A 26,625-nucleotide genomic window follows, 5' to 3' on the forward strand; every position below is an offset into this window, starting at 1 on the left:
TCCGGCCTGGTCATGGTGGGGTTAACTATTCCTGCCTCTCTTTGATTTGGGAGTGGCTATTTATTGGTTCTCTTGCTGGCAGCTTGTGTCAGTGATAGTTTTGGGCTTGCTGAGACTGCTACCTGTGATACCCCTGTGTTCCTTTTGCCTCTGACCTCCCTTACCTGTACCTGCCCTGTCTCCTGTACCCAACCTAGGCTGACTCTTGTGTGTATCCCCTCCGTTTGTGACTCGGCTAAGACTCTGACTTTGTCTCCTGCTTCCCGTTTTTGTTTCCACACGTCTGTCTGGCTTTTTGACCTTTTGGCTTACTCTGACTCCGTTCTCTGTCTCACGTCTTTGGTACCTTTGCTCCTGGTTGGTTCGGACCCTCGGCTTGTTTATTGACCACGGTTTCTGTTTTCCCCTTTAAACAATACGCTTACCGACTGTTATGGACTTGGCTTGTTTTGACCACTCTCTGTCGCCACCTGGTGGTGCAGTGCAGCTTGCACTGGGCTGCGGTGTGGTAAGTGTGACCTCTTTTTCTGTCACCCACTCTCCTTCATGGAGTCTGCACATACCTGCATTGCTGCAGCATGATATATATAGTATATACCTGTGTGTCATCTCCTCCTGTATATAGTATGTACCTGTATGTCATCTCCTCCTGTATTGTTATGGACTGGTGATTTAGGAGCGACATGCGACTAGCTCTGAGCAATTGGTAACTATACTGACTGCAGTTCCTGACCTTAACACAACACTAGAAGTAGCCGTGGGATGTTCCTGTCACTCCCTGGACACCTCGTCACAGCCGGAGAACTAGCTACCCCTAAAGGTAGAAACAGGAAAGCTATCTTGCCTCAGAGAAAATCCCCAAAGGACAGACAGCCCCCCACAAATAATGACTGTGAGAGGAGAAGGAAATGACATACATAGAATGAAACAAGATTCAGCAAAGGAGGCCACTTCTAGCTAGATAGATAGTACAGGACAGAACACTGTGCGGTCAGTAATAAAAACTAGAAAAAGTCCACCGCAGAGAAATGCAAAAATCTCCACACCTGACTAAAGGTGTGGAGGGCAAACTCTGCTGCCCAGAGCTTCCAGCTTAGCTGAATAGATCCATACTGATAAGCTGGACAAATGAGCAAAACATAGAATGTGCTGAGCAATAAGTCCACAACAAGAGGACTGCAAAAGGACAAGCAAGGACTTATCTTTGCTGAACAGGTCAGAGTGTCAGGGAAATCCAAAAGAGCCGTGACTCCAAGCAGGAACATTTGACAACTGGCATTGATTGAGGGATAAGGCCAGACTAAAATAGCCGAGCCAGAAAGACGATCAGTGGAAGCAGCTGCTGATGCTAAATCCAAGAAGCAGCCATACCACTCAAAACCACCGGAGGGAGCCCAAGAGCAGAACTCACAAAAGTGCTACTTACAACCACCGGAGGGAGCCCAAGAGCGGAATTCACAACATGTATATAGTATATACCTGTGTGTCATCTCCTCCTGTATATAGTATATACCTGTGTGTCATCTGCTCCTGTATATAGTATATATCTGTGTGTCATCTCCTCCTGTATATAGTATATACCTGTGTGTTATCTCCTCCTGTATATAGTATATATCTGTGTGTCATCTCCCCTGTATATAGTATATACCTGTGTGTCATCTCCTCCTGTATATAGTATATACCTGTGTGTTATCTCCTCCTGTATATAGTATATATCTGTGTGTCATCTCCCCTGTATATAGTATGCACCTGTATGTCATCTCCTCCTGTATATAGTATGTACCTGTGTGTCATCTCCTCCTGTATATAGTATATACCTGTGTGTCATCTCCCCTGTATATAGTATATACCTGTGTGTCATCTGCTCCTGTATATAGTATATACCTGTGTGTCATCTCCCCTGCATATAGCATGTACCCGTATGTCATCTCCTCTGTATATAGTATATACCAGTGTGTCATCTCCTCCTGTATATAGTATATACCTGTGTGTCATCTCCCCTGTATATAGTATATATGTGTGTGTCATCTCCTCCTGTATATAGTATATACCTGTATGTCATCTCCTCCTGTATATAGTATATACCTGTGTGTCATCTCCCCTGTATATATTATATACCTGTGTGTCATCTCCTCCTGTATATAGTATATATCTGTATGTCATCTCCTCCTGTATTAGACCTCGTTCACACGTTATTTGCTCAGTATTTTTACCTCAGTATTTGTAAGCTAAATTGGCAGCCTGATAAATCCCCAGCCAACAGGAAGCCCTTCCCCCTGGCAGTATATATTAGCTCACACATACACATAATAGACAGGTCATGTGACTGACATTTGCCGTATTTCCTATATGGTACAGTTGTTGCTCTTGTAGTTTGCTTATTAATCAGATTTTTATTTTTGAAGGATAATACCAGACTTGTGTGTGTTTTAGGGCGAGTTTCATGTGTCAAGTTGTGTGGGTTGAGTTGCGTGTGGTGACATGCATGTAGTGACTTTTGCGAGATGAGTTTTGTGTGGCGACTTGCGTGTAGCAACTTTTTGTGTGTCGAGTTGCATGTGTCAGGTTAGTGTAGCAAGTTGTGTGCAGCAAGTTTTGCGCATGGCGAGTTTTGCGCGTAGCGAGTTTTATGTGTGGTGCGTTTTGAGTATGTGCAAGTTTTGTGTGAGGCAACTTTTGCATGTGTTGCAACTTTTGTGCATGTGGCAATTTTTCCGTGTGTGCAAGTTTTGCGTGTGGCGAGTTTTCCATGAGGTGAGTTTTGCACGTGTGGCGAGTTTTGCGTGAGCCTAGTTTTGCATGTGGCGAGTTTTGCGCGTGGCCAGTTTTGAGCGGCGACTCGTGTTTCGACTTTTATGTGGCGAGGTTGGTGTATGTGTGGTGAAATGTGTGCTGAGGGTGATATGTGTTCAAGCACGTGGTAGTGTGTGGCGCATTTTGTGTGTGTGTTCATATCCCCGTGTGTGGTGAGTATCCCATGTCGGGGCCCCACCTTAGCAACTGTACGGTATATACTCTTTGGCGCCATCGCTCTCATTCTTTAAGTCCCCCTTGTTCACATCTGGCAGCTGTCAATTTGCCTCCAACACTTTTCCTTTCACTTTTTCCCCATTATGTAGATAGGGGCAAAATTGTTTGGTGAATTGGAACGCGCGGGGTTACAATTTCGCCTCACAACATAGCCTATGATGCTCTCAGGGTCCAGACGTGTGACTGTGCAAAATTTTGTGGCTGTAGCTGCGACGGTGCAGATGCCAATCCCGGACATACACACACATTTTCAGCTTTATATATTAGATATTTATATTTCATACAGCGCTAGATAGCAGAAAAGCCGGCAATTCAGTTTCCGGCTTTTGCTATCTCCTTCCCAAACCCGACATGATATGAGACATGGTTTACATACAGTAAACCATTTCATATCCCTTTTTTTGCATATTCCTCACTACTATTGTTAGTAGTGTATGTGTGTGCAAAATTTGGGGGCTCTAGCTCCCGCGCAATTTTCTCCACTAGAGTGGGAAAGCCAGTGACTGGGGGCAGATATTAATAGCTTAGGGAGGTACCATGGTTATAGGACCCCCCTGGCTACAAACATCTGCCCCCAGCCGCCCCAGAAAAGGCACATCTGTAAGATGTGCCTATTCTGGCACTTAGCCTCTCTCTTCCCACTCCCCTAGTAGCAGTGGGATATGGGGTAATAAAGGTGACATTAAGCCAGGTTAATAATGGAGAGGTGTCAATAAGACACCTCTCTATTATTAATCCAATAGTAGTAAATGGTTAATAAAACTCACACACATTAGGAAAAAAGTATTTTATTGAAATAAAGACACATGGTGTTTTAATAGTTTATTATACTCTTAATCCAAATGACGACCCTCGTTCTGTAAAAAAGGAAAAATAAAAAAACAACAATATCCCATACCTTTCCGGCGCTCAGTCACGTCCCACGCTGTAAATCCATCTGAAGGGGTTAAATAATTTTACAGCTAAGAGCCTGCTAAGGCAGCCGCCCCTGCCTGTAAAAACTGGGGAATGAATGGGAAGAAGGGGAACGTAGCTACCTAGACTTGCGGTGCTGCGCCCCCTGCTGGCATACCTTCATATGAACTCTAGCGTGGGAATTTTTTTTACTGATATATTGTTCTAAGGCTACTTTCACACTAGCGTTTTTACACTTCCATCACAATCTGTCGTTTTGGGCAAAAAACGGATCCTGCAAATGTGCCCGCAGGATGCGTTTTTTGCCCAAAGACTTGTATTGCCGACGGATCGCGATGTATGGACATACGTCGCGTCCGTCGTGCACTGGATCCGTCGTGTTTTGGCGGACCGTCAGCATGAAAACGTTCAATGTGATTTTTTTTGTATGTCGCGTCTGCCATTTCCTACCGCGCATGCGCGGCAGGAACTCCGCCCCCTCCTCCCCCAGACTTCAGAATGGGCAGCGGATGCATTGAAAAACTGCATCCGCTGCCCACGTTGTGCAGAATTTTCACAATGTGCGTCGGTACGTTGCGCCGACGCTTAGTGACGGAGCCGTACCGACGCAAGTGTGAAAGTAGCCTAAGGGGCTATTTTCTTTCCCAAGGAAAAGGTAGTGATTTCCTTTATGAAAAAATCAGAGACTTCTGATTGTCGCAAGATCCCATTGACTCATGGCCTATACATTCTCGGTTCTTAGTTGGATCACCATTTTGACATGAAATGACACACAGCTTATGGACAGTTTAATGGCAGATTATCAGTTTGATGATGTAAGTTTATTTCTCACTATGGGCTCAGGAAACTGTTGCCATCTATCCTGAGTCAGCTTACAGATGACACCCATCAATTAGCTGCATTGCTAAACTCTCTCACTGATGTGGATCTAACCTCTAAATGTTAGGAAACAGTAGGATTACTATTTGAGTTTTCTTTTGCCCCAAGGGTAGACTCCACACAAAGGGCTACCAAATAACTGGCCTTCCCAACTACACTATTCTTCTGTCTAGGTGTGGCCCATTCATCGACTGAACTCAGGGGAAAACTGGTGGAGAATATCATGGAAAACATTTATTTCAAAGGTATGCCATCCTCTGAACATTGGTGCCTCAACCCCTAGTTTCACTCCACACCTGGAGAAACCACCCTAGGGCATGCAGCTTAAATTTTAATACAAGCCCCCTCTAGGTAGATGGGACACCTGTAGATTTTGTAGCTGGTGGAAAGAAGACCAGTGCAGAGCTAAATATTTATTCTGAGACTTTTAACATTATTCTGAGACATTTTATGAAAAACGGATGTATTGTGTTATGCCCTTAGACAGTGGCTTTTATCTTTGGTGTTCTTTAAATGTCATTATCCTGCCCTTGGACTTTGAACCAGGCATGACATAGTGTGTGTTCCTTTAATTTTATAAAATCTTGAAGTCACTTGCAATTTCCAAGTAGTCATACGCTCCATTATTCTATTTTATTCAATAAACCATGGAATAAATGACTTTATACTCTCCTCCAACCAAAAAAACCAGTGTAAAAGTATATATATGTCACTTCATATAACTTATAACTTCCATAATTGTATATTTGCAAGATATGACGTGAATAAATGTATCCGAATTGAGTAAAGCCTGACAAGTGATGAATGTGAAGGCCATAAACCAGTAAGTGCATATGTCAGAAGCTACAATAATACTGTCTTAGAAGAAGCAGACTAGAACAATCTGTACAGAAGAAACTTGGCCACGGCGTCTTTGGCAGTCCTGATGAATCCTGTTCCAGAAGACAGTTGTGTGTGACAGAAATTCCAGCTACAAAGCAAAAATTATCTTCTGTAAAAATGTTAGAAAAGGGGTGAACTTGTAGAGGAATAAAGTGAAGAGAGAGGCACAATCACTGATCAATGGAGTATTAAAATATGCAAACAGCCTCTAAGAGAAAAAGAGGACGAGAACTCTAGTGAGGAAGCCATTGTGAAGGTCAAGATTGCCCTTCAGAGGACCTTACCACATGACTTAATCTGGCCACACACATTAGATGGCGGTCTTCAAAACGATGCCTGGTCTACCATACACAACAAGAGTGCTCAATCGGTCTATGCTCCCTATGAGAAAGCCGCCAGCTGACACATCGGCCGGCGGCTTATCTCCGGGAGAACAATGTGATCGGAAATCCAGAATCTAACATGCATAATAGACATGTATCCCGACCATTAGTCATCTAGTGCCCCCATACACATCAGACCATCAACTAAGCTCATTGATATTGGTTGGTTCGGCTGATATTAGTCTAATGTGTATAGTGTCTTTAAGACCCTTTAAAAGGGTCTCCGGCTCCATTGGAGGGCTTACCTCATCGCCGACCGATCCTCCGCCTCCTCTGCGGTGCAGTAATGATGTCAGCAACATGATCATGTCACCTGATCACGCTGCTGCTGTCGCCCTCACCCTGTAAATGCCCCACCTGACACCCCTTCCCCCGATATGCCCCTGCCTTGTTAATTCATAATTAAATGTGTTAATAATTTATTATATGCTAAAGGAACCTGCTCAGCACTGAGACCTCCCCTCAAATTGAGAGGCCGGAGTGCTCAGCATATGCTCCAGCATGCACACAGTGGTGTATGGGCTTATTGGAAGGTCTGTGGATCACCTCTCCTAGAGGAGCCGAGCCCGTCTGCCAGCTTCTATCTGAGGTCTTCTACTAGGAACCATCAATCACAGCGCTGAACAGGGGGCTCCACACCTGTAGTTACCCTTCCTCTGTAGAACTACTGATAACAGCAAGCTGTGCTGTCAGCGGCCATGAATCAGTATAAAAATAAGAAACTGGGCCATATCTTGGCACATAAATCTGCTTCTTTCCCCACCAAAATCAGTCAGTCTCACTTCATTGGTAAAATCGATCTGCAGACTTTCCCATTACTGAGACAGATGACAGTTGGTGCTCATAAAGTTCTATGGAGAACTGGAACTGTCATTTCAGGAGAACTTGCAGCAGAATGTCCGTGTCCTGTCTGGCTCTCCGCTCCATAGGGCCTCTGAAAACTTAATCTGAGGAGATATATTACAAAGTGACTTATTTTCATGTGAATTATTGAGCCGCCCATAACATAAAAATAAAAACAACAGTAACCTAGCAAATATCAGAACACAAGGGCTTCAGTTATAGTGTGTAACCATGGAGACACATTCAGCATATGAGCTGCAGAGCATAAAACGGCAGAGTGTTAATAAACAAGAGTTACAGAAAGTTTCTTTATTTTTCTGATGCTGAGATATATGTGGTATCGGGATGCGATCTATTACCGCAGGTCTGGGGCCGCACTCCTGTACAGGCATCTGTCACACAGTGTTCCCGGGCGAGGAGCCGCCGATGGTAGTGCAGACCGCAGACGACAGACAGGGCCTCCCCACCACCTCTGCCCTCCCTCCCCACCACCTCTACCCGCTCTCCCCCCACCTCTGCCCTCCCTCTCCATCACCTCTATCCTCCCTCTCCATCACCTCTACCCTCCCTCCCCGCCACCTCTGCCCTCCCTCTCCATCAACTCTACCCTCCCCGCCACCTCTGCCCTCCCTGCCCATTGCCTCTACCCTCCCTCCCCATAAACTCTGCCCTCCCTCCCCGCCACCTCTACCCGCTCTCCCCCCACCTCTGCCCTCCCTCTCCATCACCTCTATCCTCCCTCTCCATCACCTCTACCCTCCCTCCCCGCCACCTCTGCCCTCCCTCTCCATCAACTCTACCCTCCCCGCCACCTCTGCCCTCCCTGCCCATTGCCTCTACCCTCCCTCCCCATAAACTCTGCCCTCCCTCCCCGCCACCTCTGCCCTCCCAACCCATCAACTCTGCCCTCCCTCCTGCCACCTTTGCCCCCCCTCTCCATCACCTCTACCCTCCCCACCACCTCTGCCCTCCCTCCTGCCATCCCTCCCCATCACCTCTACCCTCCCTCCCCATCACCTCTACCCTCTCTCCTGCCACCTCTGCCCTCCCTCTCCATCACCTCTTCCCTCCCTCTCCATCACCTCTGCCCTCCCTCCCCGCCACCTCTGCCATCCCTCCCCATCGCCTCTACCCTCCCTCCTGCCACTTTTGCCCTCCCCACCACCTCTGCCCTCCCTCCTGCCACCTTTGCCCTCCCTCTCCATCACCTCTACCCTCCCCACCACCTCTGCCCTCCCTCCTGCCATCTCTGCCCTCCCTCCCCATCACCTCTACCCTCTCTCCTGCCACTTCTGCCCTCTCTCCTGCCACCTCTGCCCTCCCTCTCCATCACCTCTGCCATCCCTCCCCATCGCCTCTACCCTCCCTCCTGCCACTTTTGCCCTCCCTCCTGCCACCTCTGCCCTCCCTCTTCATCACCTCTACCCTCCCTCCCAGCCACCTCTGCCGTCCCTCCTGCCACCTCGGCTCTTCCCTCCGCCACAATTGCCCTCCCTCCCCGCCACCTCTGCCCTCCCTCTCCATCACCTCTACCCTCCCTCTCCATCACCTCTACCCTCCCTCTCCATCACCTCTACCCTCCCCGCCACCTCTGCCCTCCCTCCCCATCGCCTCTACCCTCCCTCCCCGTCACCTCTGCCGTCCCTCCTGCCACCTCGGCTCTTCCCTCCGCCACAATTGCCCTCCCTCCCTCCCCGCCACTGCTGCCTTCCCTCTCCATCACCTCCACCCTCCCTCCCCATCACCTCCACCCTCCCTCCCCATCACCTCCACCCTCCCTCCCCATCACGTGCCTCTCTGCTGCCTGTGAGACGCGTCAGCCTGCCTAGCAAATAAACCGGGCAGATTGACAGTGCGGTCAGTGGGCGGGATCAGCACGTGACTATTCCGACCTCTTCATTCTGGCATTTCCAAAGGGTGTTCGCCCGCCCCCATGAACATGAACGGAGGTTGGCACCCTATAACAACCCCAATATTAAGTAAACAGATATAGAGGGTGCTTAAAATTCAATAGGATAACATTAGTGATGAGCGAGTGTACTCGTTGCTCGGATTTTCCCGAGCTCGCTCTGGTGGTCTCTGAGTATTTGTAACTGCTCGGAGATTTAGTTTTTGTTGATGCAGCTGTAGGATTTATGGCTACTAGCCAGCCCCTGAGTACATGTGGGGGTTGCCTGGTTGCTAGGGAATCCCCACATATATTCAAGCTATCAGCTGTAAATCATGCAGCTGAGGCAAGGAAAACTAAATCTTCGAGCACTTACAAATACTCAGAGACCACCAGGGCAACGAGTACACTCGCTCATCACTAGATAACATAGTTAATTACGATCCTTAGATATTAGAATAGCCCATAGATTAAAATGGCAGAGTCAATAAAGCAGTCATGAGGGGTACTTATCATTTAGATGTCATGTGACCTCTACGCATTTCACCATACGGCTCATCAGGAGGTTAGATAAATGGATGTTTACTTAATATTGGGGTTTTATCAATTATAGGGTCTCCCAGGGCCAGCTGACAAGTAGGGTGCCAACCTCCGCTGGATAGGCAGGGTACAGACTAGAGGGTTACACTTATCTTATTTTTCTATGCATCGTTTCTATCAGGCATGGTAATTTACCCTTTTCCCTAACCTGATTTATACATGCACTGCTTTTGTTTCTGACCTATACTATTGGGTACCGTCCTCATATGTTATGAAAGTGTATCAGCTGGCACTTATCTATAGGGCATAATAGGACAGTAGGGTCAGACGTCGGTGAGCGGGGGCGCCATTCACGTGTGGATTGCTATAGGGTGCAAACCTCCACAGTCAGGCAGACATACAGCTCAGGGTTCATCTCTAGGGTGAACATAGTGAGCACTTTATTAGTGTGGTGCTCGTATTTGTTGTTTGTCCCTTTTTAAAAATTAATATTAAAAGTTATATTTTATATCTTCTCAATATTGGGGTTCTTTCATGTTAACTTATATTGATCTACCCTCTTATACCTTTGCCCTCCCTCTCCATCACCTCTGCCCTCCCTCTCCATCACCACTTCCCTCCCTCTCCATCACCTATGCCCTCCCTCCTGCCACCTCTTCCCTCCCTCTCCATCACCTATGCCCTCCCTCCCTCCTGCCACCTCTTCCCTCCCTCTCCATCACCTCTGCCCCCCCTCTCCATCACCTCTGCCCCCCTCCTGCCACCTCTGCCCTCCCTCTCCATCACCTCTGCCCCCCCTCCTGCCACCTCTGCCCCCCCTCTCCATCACCTCTGCCCCCCCTCCTGCCACCTCTGCCCCCCCTCTTCATCACCTCTGCCCCCCCTCCTGCCACCTCTGCCCTCCCTCTCCATCACCTCTGCCCTCCCTCTCCATCACCACTTCCCTCCCTCTCCATCACCTATGCCCTCCCTCCCTCCTGCCACCTCTTCCCTCCCTCTCCATCACCTATGCCCTCCCTCCCTCCTGCCACCTCTTCCCTCCCTCTCCATCACCTCTGCCCCCCCTCTCCATCACCTCTGCCCCCCCTCCTGCCACCTCTGCCCCCCCTCCTGCCACCTCTGCCCCCCCTCTCCAACACCTCTGCCCCCCTCTCCATCACCTCTGCCCCCCCTCCTGCCACCTCTGCCCCCCCTCTCCATCACCTCTGCCCCCCCTCCTGCCACCTCTGCCCTCCCTCTCCATCACCTCTGCCCCCCTCCTGCCACCTCTGCCCCCCTCTCCATCACCTCTGCCCCCCCCCCCTCCTGCCACCTCTGCCCCCCTCTCCATCACCTCTGCCCCCCCTCTCCATCACCTCTGCCCTCCCTCCTGCCACCCCCCCTCCTGCCACCTCTTCCCCCCCTCTCCATCACCTCTGCCCCCCCTCCTGCCACCTCTGCCCTCCCTCTCCATCACCTCTGCCCCCCCTCCTGCCACCTCTTCCCTCCCTCCCCGCCACCTCTGCCCTCCCTCTCATCACCTCTGCCCTCCCCCCCTCCTGCCACCTCTGCCCTCCCCCCTCCTGCCACCTCTGCCCCCCCTCCTGCCACCTCTTCCCTCCCTCTCCATCACCTCTGCCCCCCCTCTCCATCACCTCTGCCCCCCCTCCTGCCACCTCTTCCCTCCCTCCCCACCACCTCTGCCCTCCCTCTCATCACCTCTGCCCCCCCTCCTGCCACCTCTTCCCTCCCTCTCCATCACCTCTGCCCTCCCTCCTGCCACCTCTGCCCCCCCTCTCCATCACCTCTGCCCCCCCTCTCCATCACCTCTGCCCTCCCTCCTGCCACCCCCCCTCCTGCCACCTCTTCCCCCCCTCTCCATCACCTCTGCCCCCCCTCCTGCCACCTCTGCCCTCCCTCTCCATCACCTCTGCCCCCCCTCCTGCCACCTCTTCCCTCCCTCCCCGCCACCTCTGCCCTCCCTCTCATCACCTCTGCCCTCCCCCCCTCCTGCCACCTCTGCCCTCCCCCCCTCCTGCCACCTCTGCCCCCCCTCCTGCCACCTCTTCCCTCCCTCTCCATCACCTCTGCCCCCCCTCCTGCCACCTCTGCCCCCCCTCTCCATCACCTCTGCCCTCCCTCCTGCCACCTCTGCCCCCCTCTCCATCACCTCTGCCCCCCCTCCTGCCACCTCTGCCCCCCCTCTCCATCACCTCTGCCCTCCCTCCTGCCACCCCCCCTCCTGCCACCTCTTCCCCCCCTCTCCATCACCTCTGCCCCCCCTCCTGCCACCTCTGCCCTCCCTCTCCATCACCTCTGCCCCCCCTCCTGCCACCTCTTCCCTCCCCGCCACCTCTGCCCTCCCTCTCATCACCTCTGCCCTCCCCCCCTCTGCCCTCCCCCCTCCTGCCACCTCTGCCCCCCTCCTGCCACCTCTTCCCTCCCTCTCCATCACCTCTGCCCCCCCTCTCCATCACCTCTGCCCCCCTCCTGCCACCTCTTCCCTCCCTCTCCATCACCTCTGCCCCCCCTCCTGCCACCTCTGCCCTCCCTCTCATCACCTCTGCCCTCCCCCCTCCTGCCACCTCTTCCCTCCCTCTCCATCACCTCTGCCCTCCCTCTCCATCACCTCTGCCCCCCCTCCTGCCACCTCTGCCCCCCCTCTCCATCACCTCTGCCCCCCCTCCTGCCACCTCTGCCCCCCCTCCTGCCACCTCTGCCCTCCCCCCTCCTGCCACCTCTTCCCTCCCCCCTCCTGCCAATTCTTCCCTCCCCCCTCCTGCCACCTCTTCCCTCCCTCTCCATCACCTCTGCCCCCCCTCCTGCCACCTCTGCCCTCCCTCCTATCACCTCTTCCCTCCCTCTCCATCACCTCTGCCCTCCCTCTCCATCACCTCTGCCCCCCCTCCTGCCACCTCTGCCCTCCCTCCTGCCACCTCTGCCCTCCCTCCTATCACCTCTTCCCTCCCTCCTATCACCTCTGCCCCCCCTCCTGCCACCTCTGCCCTCCCTCCTGCCACCTCTGCCCTCCCTCCTGCCACCTCTGCCCTCCCTCCTATCACCTCTTCCCTCCCTCTCCATCACCTCTGCCCTCCCTCTCCATCACCTCTGCCCTCCCTCTCCATCACCTCTGCCCCCCCTCCTGCCACCTCTGCCCTCCCTCCTGCCACCTCTGCCCTCCCTCCTGCCACCTCTGCCCTCCCTCCTATCACCTCTGCCCTCCCTCCCCATCACGTGCCTCTCTGCTGCCCGTGAGACGCGTCAGCCTGCCTAGCAACTAAACCGGGCAGATTGACAGTGCGGTCAGTGGGCGGGATCAGCACGTGACTATTCCGACCCCTTCATTCTGGCATTTCCATAGGGGTTTCGGCCGCCCCCATGAACATGTTTTGCAGCAGAGCAGCTTCCTCTGTCCCGGAGCTGCAGCCCCATATCCGCTCCTCCACGGACGTCACCGCTTCCTGTAACTTCCCCTCCGCTACTACAGCAGGCGAAACTCTGTACACCGCTCGCCCCGCCCCATTACAACAAGCTCCAATCCGAGACCCCATCAATTTTGCTAGTTGGAAACGCCCACTGCCATGACTCCGCCCTCCCCGGCCTCAGTCTAGGGCTGTGAATCGATCGCCAGTCTCCTTGTGTACAGATCCGGAGCTGCGGAGCGGCTGTTCTGTGTCCCGCATGAGCCGGAGCCGCGCCCGGGGATGGATAGCACAGAGCCCTCAGCTCTCCCCTCCAGCTGGCAGCCATGATGATCCTGACAAGGAAGCCCGAGGGCCCCATCACAGCAGGTACAGTGGGGTCTCATGGTGGGGTCCGTGCTCTGCAGAGGCTGCTCGGGCATTGGAGAAGCCGGTGTAAGAAGCACTTCCTCTCATCAGTCCATCAAAGAAATCTGATCAATGGCCAGATCCCTCAGATATCGCATAGATCTGCTCAGATCCCTCAGCTGTCGCTTGGATCTGCTCAGATCCCTCAGCTGTCGCTTGGATCTGCTCAGATCCCTCAGCTGTCGCTTGGATCTGCTCAGATCCCTCAGCTGTCGCTTGGATCTGCTCAGATCCCTCAGCTGTCGCTTGGATCTGCTCAGATCCCTCAGCTGTCGCTTGGATCTGCTCAGATCCCTCAGCTGTCGCTTGGATCTGCTCAGATCCCTCAGCTGTCGCTTGGATCTGCTCAGATCCCTCAGCTGTCGCTTGGATCTGCTCAGATCCCTCAGCTGTCGCTTGGATCTGCTCGGATCCCTCAGCTGTCGCTTGGATCTGCTCAGATCCCTCAGCTGTCGCTTGGATCTGCTCGGATCCCTCAGCTGTCGCTTGGATCTGCTCAGATCCCTCAGCTGTCGCTTGGATCTGCTCGGATCCCTCAGCTGTCGCTTGGATCTGCTCAGATCCCTCAGCTGTCGCTTGGATCTGCTCGGATCCCTCAGCTGTCGCTTGGATCTGCTCAGATCCCTCAGCTGTCGCTTGGATCTGCTCGGATCCCTCAGCTGTCGCTTGGATCTGCTCAGATCCCTCAGCTGTCGCTTGGATCTGCTCGGATCCCTCAGCTGTCGCTTGGATCTGCTCGGATCCATGGGGTATTGTGTAGCTTTGCTCGGATCCATGGGGTATCACGTAGATCTGCTCCCAGTTGTTCCTGATTTACCCTACGTTGAGCCCTAATAACGCCCCTTGCTGGATCTGCATGGACATCCTGTGTGTTCACCATCTGTCATTCTATGTAACATACCATACATTTCCGTTGATTGTATCTGAACGTGTTGGAGCTGTAACGATCATTACTGGATATATTCGCCATACTGTGTGCCTGCAGCGTGTGCATGTGGCCCTTCGCTGTACCCACGGCCTCTCCTACGAGCCCCCGTAGCCTTATCTGTGGGGACCAGCCTGTAGCCCGGCTGACTGGACTCAGTGATAGCACATGGGCTTGTCCTAATAACGCTTGCCGAGTGGAGTCGCCTGATGCCTACAACGCTGTAATGCTGCTAAGCCTTTGTTTTATGGAGGATTAGGATAATCCTGTTCTGTCCATAACAGCCAATACTTCGCATTACCCATGATAATGTGCCTAATATTCCCTTATACGGCAGCAAGGGGGAATAATAGTCAGTGATATGTAGAACGGGTGAGAATTAATAAGCGGAAAAATGGGTCTAAGCAGAACATATTTATAGGGCCCATGGACGCCGAGTGTCTGCCGGTGAGCAGCTGGTGCACAGAGGCCAGTGTTGGCTTGTTGAAAATGACCCATCCAAGAGGTACCGGTGCCATCCTCCAACCATGAGAGTCAGGAGAACGGACTGTGACTATTCTGCATTTTTATATGTGGAGTCATGTGCCGATGTTTAATTAACCCCGATGTTACCTTCATAGGATTGCGTGTAGGAATTCTTAGGATTTTTCCTAATATAAGCATCCTCCGAAAACACGGCAAAATGTCTGTGTTGTTACGTCTTTTTGGCCAATATACAAGTACTGTGCATCAAATCACACCGGGTGGTTGTGGGTTGAGAGGTCCTAGAGAACATTTCCTCCAAAATGTTGTGACACTTTTTAAAAAGTCACAATTGATGAATTGCGTAGCGACTGACAAAAACGTAAAAAAAAGGCAAATACCTATAAAATGGACATTAAAAAAGGCGCAAATGAAAAAAAGAATAAAGAGCAAATGACAAAAAAAAATGCCAAAAAGTAAATAAAAAAAGTGTAAATGTAATAATGAATGGTCCCTTGTCTTGTGCCTGGCAGTGCCCCTCCTGGAGAATAATGGCCCGGTGACTTGTGCTGTAGGCTACCAGGTAGTTTTGCAATACGTGGACACACTTTCCGACTTTCGAACCTTGAGGTTTGGATATTGACGCATCAGCTGTCTTCATACTTGGCATCCAATTGTACCCTGACCTGTACTTCCAGTGAAGTTTGCCCGCTGGTTGCCATTTACCAGTTTATAGTGCCAGGTCAACAAGGACTTATACTAATCTGCCTTTATCCTCTTCCCTCAGACGCTCTGTTTCCGTCACCTAGTCGTGTGTCGTGTCTCCAAGTACCGTTCAGAGCGTGCCGGGTTTAGTGTGGGCTTGGTCTGGTGGTACCTGCTCCTCCGTGTTATCCTGTATACACACTCCATTCTTTGCATGCACTGCTGGCGCTGACAGTGCTCTGCACTCTAGTGCATAATGTATAGCATTGTCTGCCTCCTGTCACACCGGTGTCCTGCCTGCGTGAGAATTCAATGTGCCGAGGAACGAGCACTTGGCCACTTCTTATTCCTCTGCGCTCACATCTCTTCCTTAAAGTAACAAGCTTTACACCTCAAGAGCATTTCCTATAGAAGTAAAGAAGATTTTCTGCAAATCGGAATCCTTGTTTTATCCTCCTCTGTTAGGGGTTAATTCTGTTCAGCCATATGTGTTTCGGGGAAAGCTCCTCTCACCTCTGCGTCACGTGCCTGTCATTGCCGGAGGCTGCCATGCAGCGATGGATCGGTTTCATGACTGACACTTGTCTTAGATCGGTCTCACCGCAGCTATGTCTAATTACATGTGGTTTTTCAGGATGACCAAAGTGATCGGTTATTAATCCAATCCATCACAAATTTCCCCAAAGTTTTGGATTTTGGCTACTTTTAGTGGATTAGTTTCAGGGCTAGGAAGGTGTTAAAAAATAAAAACATTGAAGGGATTGACCTCTTTTTGGGACAATTGTTTTGATATATGTATTTTGGGCTAAAAATAATTTTTGTAATTGGATTTCATAAAATATTTTGCCACTTTTACAGGCTCTTTGTTTCCAGCACATTCAACTTTGATGAAGTCTGTGGTGAAAAAATCAGCTTAAAAAATTCAGATAAGAGTTATAAACTCTCCCATCACACTATTGGAATGAGCTCACTGACTGCTATTCAGATGACTCATTCTGCAGCCAGCCATAGTGTACCACAGAGGAAGTGGAAGATGTTCAATGAATCCCAATTATGAAATGAATTTCTAGCCAAGAACATGCATTTAACAAAAAAGTCTTGCACAATTACTTAGGACAGTGTATGTATGTGTATACCTATATGTGTGTGTGTGTGTGTGTATATATATATATATGTATGTATGTATGTATGTATGTATGTATGTATAGGTCCTTCTCAAAAAATTAGCATATAGTGTTAAATTTCATTATTTACCATAATGTAATGATTACAATTAAACTTTCATATACTATAGATTCATTATCCACCAACTGAAATTTGTCAGGTCTTTTATTGTTTTAATACTGATGATTTTGGCATACAACTCCTGATAACCCAAAAAACCTGTCTCAATAAATTAGCATATTTCACCCGACCAATCAAATAAAAGTGTTTTTTAATACCAAACAAAAAAACCATTAAATAATAATGTTCAGTTATGCACTCAATACTTGGTCGGGAATCCTTTGGCAGAAATGACTGCTTCAATGCGGCGTGGCATGGAGGCAATCAGCCTGTGACACTGCTGAGATGTTATGGAGGCCCAGGATGCTTCAATAGCGGCCTTAAGCTCATCCAGAGTGTTGGGTCTTGCGTCTCTCAACTCTCTCTTCACAATATCCCACAGATTCTCTATGGGGTTCAGGTCAGGAGAGTTGGCAGGCCAATTGAGCACAGTAATACCATGGTCAGTAAACCATTTACCAGTGGTTTTGGCACTGTGAGCAGGTGCCAGGTCGTGCTGAAAAATGAAATCTTCATCTCCATAAAGCATTTCAGCCGATGGAAGCATGAAGTGCTCCAAAATCTCCTGATAGCTAGCTGCATTGACCCTGCCCTTGATGAAACACAGTGGACCAACACCAGCAGCTGACATGGCACCCCACACCATCACTGACTGTGGGTACTTGACACTGGACTTCAGGCATTTTGGCATTTCCTTCTCCCCAGTCTTCCTCCAGACTCTGGCACCTTGATTTCCGAATGACATGCAAAATTTGCTTTCATCAGAAAAAAGTACTTGGGACCACTTAGCAACAGTCCAGTGCTGCTTCTCTGTAGCCCAGGTCAGGCGCTTCTGCCGCTGTTTATGGTTCAAAAGTGGCTTTACCTGGGGAATGCGGCACCTGTAGCCCATTTCCTGCACACGCCTGTGCACGGTGGCTCTGGATGTTTCCACACCAGACTCAGTCCACTGCTTCCTCAGGTTCCGGTCACCTCTTCTCGTTGTACAGCGTTTTCTGCCACATTGTTTCCTTCCAACAGACTTACCATTGAGGTGCCTTGATACAGCACTCTGGGAACAGCCTATTTGTTGAGAAATTTCTTTCTGGGTCTTACCCTCTTGCTTGAGGGTGTCAATGATGGCCTTCTTGACATCTGTCAGGTCGCTAGTCTTACCCATGATGGGGGTTTTGAGTAATGAACCATGCAGGGAGTTTTTAAAAGCCTCAGGTATCTTTTGCATGTGTTTAGAGTTAATTAGTTGATTCAGAAGATTAGGGTAATAGGTCATTTAGAGAACCTTTTCTTGATATGCTAATTTATTGAGACAGGTTTTTTGGGTTATCAGGAGTTGTATGCCAAAATCATCAGTATTAAAACAATAAAAGACCTGACAAATTTCAGTTGGTGGATAATGAATCTATAGTATATGAAAGTTTAATTGTAATCATTACATTATGGTAAATAATGAAATTTAACACTATATGCTAATTTTTTGAGAAGGACCTGTATGTATATGTATGTATGTATGTATATATATATGTGTATGTATGTGTATATATATATATATATATGTGTGTGTGTGTGTGTGTGTGTGTGTGTGTGTGTGTGTGTGTGTGCGGCTGTGTGTATATACATATATATTCACACACTCTCGCACACACCAGACACATCACACATGGCCACAGATATATATACCATATATATATATATATATATATATATATATATATATACACACAACTTTTTGTTCTTTTTGTTCCTCCATTTATTAAAGTAGAGCATGATAGACGTCTCTCCACTCAGGGCACTTTGCGTTACAGAGCATATTAGAAGCCTTGCTCCTCTAGTCAGGACCTAGAAGCGGGTGCTAACGGTGCCTGTTTGTTTTCCTTCGAGTTTTGAGGATGTTGGTTTCGGCTCGTGTGACACTGCTGACAGGAATGTTGTCTAACCTTCATTAGTTTAGATTATAGCCGGTAACTTTTCTTTCTTCCGCGTGTAGGATGTTTAGATGATCCGTTTGACATTTGTGTCTATTGTGTTGATGGGAATGAGGTCATCGGACAGTGGACTCTACAATAGGAATGTAGAGAGGAGCTGCCTTCATTTCCGGGATTATTGCAGTCTCGGTCACAGGCTGACAGGATATCTGTGCGCCTCCGGGGTAATTTAGGTGTGAATAGAGGGTGAGCGAGGCCACGTGAGGGCTGGGCGAGCACCAGTAGACAGGTAGCTTGGGGAAAATCTGTCATCTGAACATTCTTAGAGATCTAGTTATTGGGCCTCCTAGAGAGATGGAACTGACTCCTGTAGTCTCCAGAATAAAGCCCACCCCTCACTGGAAATCCACAGCAAATGTCAGTACATGTGGAGGGTATTGAAAACGCCATTGACTTTTAGCAGGGAAATTCGGTAAGGTTTTGGTCATTTCTTTAGCAGATTTGTTTTGAATTTTCATTGGAGTATTGTTTTCTGTCATTAGTTATTGGCCCCTTTAGGTGGAAAAGTCTCCCATGAATCTCTGTACCCTGTGATCCTCAGAAACGCTAGGCTCCGAGTCCCATGCAGATTAAATGGCTGTTCGTTCAGATGACCGCCGTCTCGGCCGGCTCTACCATATACACAGGAGCACACGTTCCACCAAGCGCTCCTGTAATCCCTAAGAGAAAGCCATTGCCAGACATGTCTGCCGGCAGCTTATGTCCTGGAGAATAATGAGATCGGCAGTCCGAAATTCGACTTGCCTAATCAACATCTCCCCTGACAATCAATCAACCTGCGCCCCCAGACACATTAACCTGTCAGGTTCAGCTGACATTTCTGTGTATGGGGCCTATTGCGTTTAGTCTAGCTCTATGATGAAGACATTTCTATCAGTGGAAGCTGCCTGGTGAGTGGTCAGGTCACTTCTTTTAACCGTTTTGTGCCTTTTGAAGCCTGAAGTGGTTGAAAGAAGCTCAAAAAGACTAAACCTGTATACGCAACATGTCGTTTTGACACTGCAGTCATTTTTGCTCCTCTCTTTATTGCTTTTTCAGGCGGGTGTGCACATACCCTAGAGGAAACACTTAGCACTAGAAGAGCTCCGTGACGTTCTGCCGTAGGATAAGTCACTTCTTCATGTTTCGGAGCAGCTCCAGTCATCTGTAAATTCTCCGATCCTGAAATAGCACCATCTAGAAACATCAGCTTGGCTGCAAAGTGGTGCACCACAAAGCACACAATGTGACTGCCAATTGCTCAGACTACCTTAAAAAAGCCAACTCAACATGAGCTTCTGGAATTTGGTTTCCTTGGTAAGGCAACCACACACATCCCCAAGACCTCCGTGTGTCCTGTTAAACTTTGGGGGTGCTGGCATTGTCATTGAAGGAGATTGATGAAACCTAATTTGGTAGTCGAATGGACAAAGCTTGGTCTGGTAGATGGTAGAGTGCCAACCATAATGGTTAGTGTCAGAGGAATAATGCTCTTCAGGTGCCTTTTATGATGTGTGCTGGGCTAGTTCACACTTCAGTATAACCATGTAACCCCAGAACATCAAATTCCATTGCCGTGTTCTGTTTAAGACCTTGAATGAACTGCAGAGAACTTTTCCCCCTTTGGGATGGATCGGGAGAGGGGGCTGAGTTTTATAGGAAGCCCATCAGCCTATTTCCAATTTCTAGTGGACGATCTTAGAAGAGAATAGTGAGTGACAACTTGTTCATGCCGATAGGTTTGGAAATGTATGGATTTCATATATTTTAGCTAGATATGAGATTTTTGTCTTACATTTCTGGAAGATATCATGATTGTCTCTAAAGTCTTCCATGTGTTTAACTGAGGATTACAAATAATTTGGTTTCTTTGACTGATTCCTGTAAGGATGTGGCCTTACTAAGTGGGGTGAGAAATGGAATTCCTTCATTGCTTTTTTGGGGGTTTGTTTTTTTACGGCGTTCCTTGTGCGGTAAAAATGCCCTTGCAATGTGGTTCTTTACGTCAGTGCAATTATAATGATTATTTTTTGTTTGTTTAAGTGGTGTAAAAATTTTTTTCTTTTCAGCGTTTAACGTACAGCTTCAATAGTTTAATATGTAGTTTATACTTTTTACAGGTATGGTGATACCAAATATATTATCTTTATTTCTTTATTTTTGAACAATTTAAAGTGGGTAATTTAAACCTTTATATATTTTTTATTTTGTTTGTATTATTTGAAGTATTATGATTATTATTTTTTATTCTCACTTTATTTTTTTTTGTCCCCGAATGAAGCTTGAACCTGCAATTGTTTGATCCTTCACTCATACTGTACAAAGTTTACAGTATTAAGCCCTGTAGATGGGCTTCAGAAGAATGCCAAAATGGCAGACAGGAGGTCAGGCTTCTTCGTGATCACTCAATTTAAATGCCATTGTCAGTGATGGACAGTGACAACTAAATGGTTACATAGGGGTGATCATAGCTAACTCCGATTGCTGCTCTTAGGGCTCATTTCCACTGGCGAGGAAAACGGACGAGTGCAATCCGATAAAAAATCGGATTGCACTCGGACTAATGTTATTCAAAAGGTGTCTTTTCATTTGCGATTTTTTTCTCAGCCGAAATCGGACTGAGAAAAAAATCGCAGCATGCTGCGATTTGCTGCGAGTCTCGGACGAGACTCGCCAATGCAAGTCAATGGGTGCGAGAAAAAAATCGCACAGTACTCGCACCATGCGAGTTCTGTCCGATTTTTACGCACCGGTGTCCTTTGAAAAGCCGGCAATTCAGCGCGGTGTACAGTAAAATCACACTGACAGGTTAGAATAGAGTAGATATATACACATAGAATAGGTATATATACATATATATATGTCAGTGAGACACCTATATATGTATATTTATATTTAATGCAGCGCTAGATAGCATAAAAGCCGCTAATTCAATTACCGGCTTTTGCTCTCTCCTTTACAAACCCGACAGGATATGAGACATGGTTTACATACAGTAAACCATCTCATATCCCCTTTTTTTTGCATATTCCACACTACTAATGTTAGTAGTGTGTATGTGCAAAATTTGGGTGCTGTAGCTGCTAAAATAAAGGGTTAAATGGCGGAAAAAATTGGCGTGGGCTCCCGCGCAATTTTCTCCGCCAGAGTAGTAAAGCCAGTGACTGAGGGCAGATATTAATAGCCTAGAGAGGGTCCATGGTTATTGGCCCCCCCGTGGCTAAAAACATCTGCCCCCAGCCACCCCAGAAAAGGCACATCTGGAAGATGCGCCTATTCTGGCACTTGGCCACTCTCTTCCCACTCCCGTGTAGCGGTGGGATATGGGGTAATGAAGGGTTAATGCCACCTTGCTATTGTAAGGTGACATTAAGCCAGATTAGTAATGGAGAGGCGTCAATTATGTCACCTATCCATTATTAATCCAATTGTATGAAAGGGTTAAAAAACACACACACACACACACATTATTAAAAAGTATTTTAATGAAATAAACACAGCGGTTGTTTTAATATTTTATTGCTCTCTCAATCCATGTGATGACCCTCGCTTGGAAAAATAATAAACCAACAATATACATACCTTCTCTGATGACCTGTCACGTCCCACGAGGTAATCCATCTGAAGGGGTTAATTATTTTACAAGCAGGAGCTCTGCTATAATGCAGCTGTGCTCGTGCTTGTAAGCCCCGGGGAATGAAGGTAATGTAGGTCAATGACCTATAGTTACCTTCAGTCGCGGTGATGCGCCCCCTGGTGGATGTCCTCATATGACCTGGAGCGTGGGAAAAAGTTCCCAGGCTGCAGTTCATGAGGACATCCAGTAGAGGGCGCATCACCGCGACTGAAGGTAACTATAGGTCATTGACCTACATTTCCTTCATTCCCCGGGGCTTACAAGCACGAGCACAGCTGCATTATAGCAGAGCTCCTGCTTGTAAAATAATTAACCCCTTCAGATGGATTACTTCGTGGGACGTGACGGTTCATCTGAGGGTATGTATCTTGTGCGTTTATTATTTTGCCAAGCGAGGGATTGCAAATGGATTGAGAGAGCAATAAAATATTAAAACAACCTGTGTGTTTATTTCATTAAAATACTTTTTAATCATGTGTGTGGGTGTTTTATTAACCATTTGGTACTATTGGATTAATAATGGATAGGTGTCATAATTGACGCCTCTCCATTATTAATCTGGCTTAATGACACCTTACAATAGCAAGGTGACATTAACCCTTCATTACCCCATATCCCACCGCTACAGGGAGTGGGAAGAGAGTGGCCAAGTGCCAGAATAGGCGCATCTTCCAGATGTGCCTTTTCTGGGGTGGCTGGGGGCAGATGTTTTTAGCCACAGGGGGGCCAATAACCATGGACCCTCTCTAGGCTATTAATATCTGCCCTCAGTCACTGGCTTTACTACTCTGGCGGAGAAAATTGCACGGGAGCCCACGCCAATTTTTTCCGCCATTTAACCCTTTATTTTAGCAGCTACAGCGGCCAAATTTTGCACATACACAGTACTAACATTAGTAGTGTGGAATATGCAAAAAAAAGGGGGATATGAGATGGTTTACTGTATGTAAACCATGTCTCATATCCTGTCGGGTTTGGGAAGGAGAAATGAAAAGCCGGCAATTGAATTAGCGGCTTTAATGCTATCTTGCGCTGCATTAAATATAAATATACATATATAGGTGTCTCACTGACATATATATATATGTATATATACCTAGTCTATGTGTATATATCTACTCTATTCTAACCTGTCAGTGTGATTTTACTGTACACAGCACTGATTTGCCGTCTTTTCAAAGGACACCGGTGCGTACAAATCGGACAGTAATAGGATGTCATACGGATGATGCGATTAAAAATCGCATTGCACTCGCATGACAATCGCATACGTTACATCCGTTTTTTCGGTCCAGATTACGGACCGATTTGTCTCTCGCCAGTGGAAATGAGCCCTTACATGCAGATACTGGCTGTGTGACACCGCCTGCATCTGCTTAGTATGGAGGTGCTGAATGTCATAGGTCCGAGCAGAGGTTAAATACTTGGTGCTCTCCACAATAATAAACTTTACTCCTTAGATCCCTTGTCAATGGCCTGTCACCCTGCTAAACCAGTTCTCATGCTTTGCACTGATGAGGAGCAAAACCCTGAAACATGTGGCTGTAAAGGGGAGATTTGGGCTGTATATCTAAAGTTATGTTCTAAGGCCTTTTAAAGGGACTGTGTCAGCACAGAATGACTATGTAAACCAAGTACAAGCGCTCGGTGCACCATGGCGTGGCAAAACATTTAAGAGCACTTTCTCTGCTGAGTCCCTTTAAAGGGTCAATATTGGCTTTTAGGATTGCCAACTCTATTAGGTGGCACCAGACACCTTGCTCCCTTTCTTTGTGAAGATACTATTTGCATATTTAATTTCCCAGATGAGCATTGCATCACCTATAAGTTTCCATATGCCACCTTTGTGCTCTCCAGGAGGAGAACCTTTACTCCTAAGACAGTTTGTGGATGAGATTAGTTTGTTATCGCTATGCCTGGTACTTTAGACTGTTGCAGGTTGCCTTAAAACCCCCTCATAATTGAGATATGTGGAGACTTGGCCTAAAAAAAACCCCAAAACAACCCAAATAATGTTAAAAAAAAAAAAAAAAAAGTTTTGTAAGGGTGAGGGTTTTCCAGGTACGTTTTTGTAGAATCACAATTGGATTAAGTCTCTGTTATTTCTTCCCTCTGTTTTGCTGATCCCGGCTTTCGGTTGTCTTGACAGTCGGTGATCGCTCTCGATCAGTCTGGATTTGGATGTCGGCGCTGGATTATTTATGACCTCACTCTTTGTTGTCTAACACAAGAGCATTTTTTTTTTTTAATACGAAAAGGCTTGAAATCCTGGAAGACGAGTAAACAAGTTCTAAGAACTGGATCACATTACGCAGCCGCCACCCTGGGGCCTGAATGTGGGAATTCATCGTTTGTGCTTCCACACATTTGCAGGAACATCAACCAGGCAAAAACAACACTGCATCAAGTGTTTAACTTTTATTTGGAAACTTTTAGGCTTTTGAAACTTCCAGATCTGATAATTGCTGGTTTATTCTGCTATTATGCTGTCACTGACAGCCGTGGATTACCCTTGGTCTTGTGCCATTCTTGTAACCTATTGTTTTTAGTAATTTCTTCATTCCTGAAATAAACATTTGTAGCCACTCAAAGGTACGGTATATATTTCATAGCAAGTCCCCTCCGTTATAATTAAAACTTCTCCAACAATCTAATAATCTGTAACTCCATGCAGGATATAATCTATAGGACAACTGTGAGAGATGAGCCCATTTCTTGCCCTCACTTATTTTTGTAGTTTTTTTTCTACCATATCGTGCTATAAAGCACTGTCAGTTTTCTTTTTCTTTTTTATATATAATGTAGGATAAAATGGGATCACCCAGCAGGTAAAGGTTTCGGTTTAGTGGACCACTTTCCCTCAGCGGTATTATCCCTGCCTCGTGATACTATTTTGCCAGTTAGTGAATACAGATAAGTACCTTGACAAAGGCCATACTGCCAAAACGTCGGACTCTGTATGATTGGTCTAAATAAAACTGAATTGTTTGGTCACTATTTTCAGTATTTGCCTCAGGTTTATCTACCTATTATATACTTTTTTCCTGGAGGCACTTTTTACTTGACGGCTACCCCCTTGATCTATTGATTATGATCAAAATGTTTGGCGCCGATAACATAATAAAGCCTGTACTCGCCTGCCGTGCTGGCGCCATTCCAGCGGTGGCTCGGGTTCACCAGTACGATTTGCCATTTGAACAAACCAGCTTTCTGAATTGGTTGCAGAAGAAGAGCCTGTAACGGGGGCTTCCTTCTGAGGTCCATATGCACTACTAAGACATTTGGTGAGGGCTTGTGTCCAGGAGACCACACCTATAAAGCGGTTATCTGGCAATTTGACTATTTTCCCCTTTTGGGGCTAAAAAATATACAGGCAGGTATTATCTGCTAAATACCTGCCTGTTTTACCTGCTGTTGATCAGTGACCGCTCAGAGCGGTCACTGACCACTCCTTCCTGCAATTCTCCTGCTTTCGGTGATGTCACTTTTCTCTTGATGGGGGTTCTCTGCCGATGTCATGATGATTGACAGCCAACTACCTCCCTCTTGCATAATTGCCAGTCAGCATGACATCAGCAGTGACACCCTGTCGAGTCAGTCGACGGAGCAGACTGGAAGAGAAGACACTACTCTACTGACCAGAGGTGAAAAGAAGCAGGAGAGTTTCCTCCTGAGGCGGAAGAGATCATCGCTGCGCAGAAGTGGCAGGAAGTTGGGAACAACCTTCCTGTAAGGTCATGGCCCCATAGGAAAAAATAACTAAAGTCTCCCCTTTAAGTTTTGTAAGTTTAAGGTGAGACCTCCATTGGTTGGACTTGCTTTTTCAGAAGATCCTAGAAATGATGGATAGGAGTAGGATCATGGGCATTTTGAGGTTGAGTCAACATGTTAAAGTTTGACATGTTCCCCAAAGTATTGCTGAACATTTTTTTGTAGTGGCAGGGTTTCCTAAAAGAGACCCCTGTCCTAAGAGAACACTGTTTCTGTGAAGGGTGTATATGTTTTGATACAATATAAGAAGTTTTCCAGATATAGACATATTCCCTTGGAGATTGGGGTTCCAACACTCTGCTCCCCTACTGTTATCCGTGTCCGTTACAGCTGTAGCGGACAGAAGTAATCAATGAATGTAGCTAATCAGCAGACCTCAGTACCCGGTGTAGTGGCCATGCCCAGGTTCTGTACCTCAGTTCCTATTGATGTTAATAGAAGCTGAGCTGCAGTACCCAGGAACGGCCTCTACAAAGTGTACGAAGCTGTGCTGTTTAGACCATGACTGCCTCCAGAGCTGAAACCATCTATTTGGCAGTGTTGACAGGTATTGTACTCTCGCTAATCTGGTATTGGTAACTTAACACAAGGATAAGTCATAAATATCTTAAAGGGGTTGGTTTCTTTCAAGAAATCTTCATCCTTTTGATGTACTCTTCTCACTGTCCACCGGTGAGTTTCCGCCGCTGCTCCCAGTGTCTGGCATCGGCT

At 47.6% G+C, this 26,625-nt stretch overlaps 1 protein-coding gene across 3 annotated transcripts in view; it reads left to right on the plus strand.

Annotated features, from left to right (window-relative positions):
* The first annotated feature begins 12,701 nt into the window (after nucleotides 1-12,701).
* DYRK3 (dual specificity tyrosine phosphorylation regulated kinase 3) overlaps nucleotides 12,702-26,625 on the plus strand; it is a 35,643-nt gene continuing 21,719 nt past the window's right edge. The window contains exons 1-2 of one of the 3 annotated variants that reach the window (XM_077295166.1): nucleotides 12,746-13,130; nucleotides 19,566-19,823. Coding sequence is in view for 1 of the 3 variants with exons in the window: in XM_077295165.1 (XP_077151280.1) it covers nucleotides 13,088-13,130 (43 nt within the window). In the remaining 2 variants the exon portion in view is untranslated. Of the gene's footprint in view, nucleotides 13,131-19,400; nucleotides 19,418-19,565; nucleotides 19,824-26,625 lie in introns of those variants that run through there. The other 2 variants (XM_077295167.1, XM_077295165.1) reach the window with 2 other exon arrangements.

Source organism: Ranitomeya variabilis, chromosome 3 (genome assembly GCF_051348905.1).
Source record: "Ranitomeya variabilis isolate aRanVar5 chromosome 3, aRanVar5.hap1, whole genome shotgun sequence".
NCBI classification, from domain to species: Eukaryota; Metazoa; Chordata; class Amphibia; order Anura; family Dendrobatidae; genus Ranitomeya; species Ranitomeya variabilis.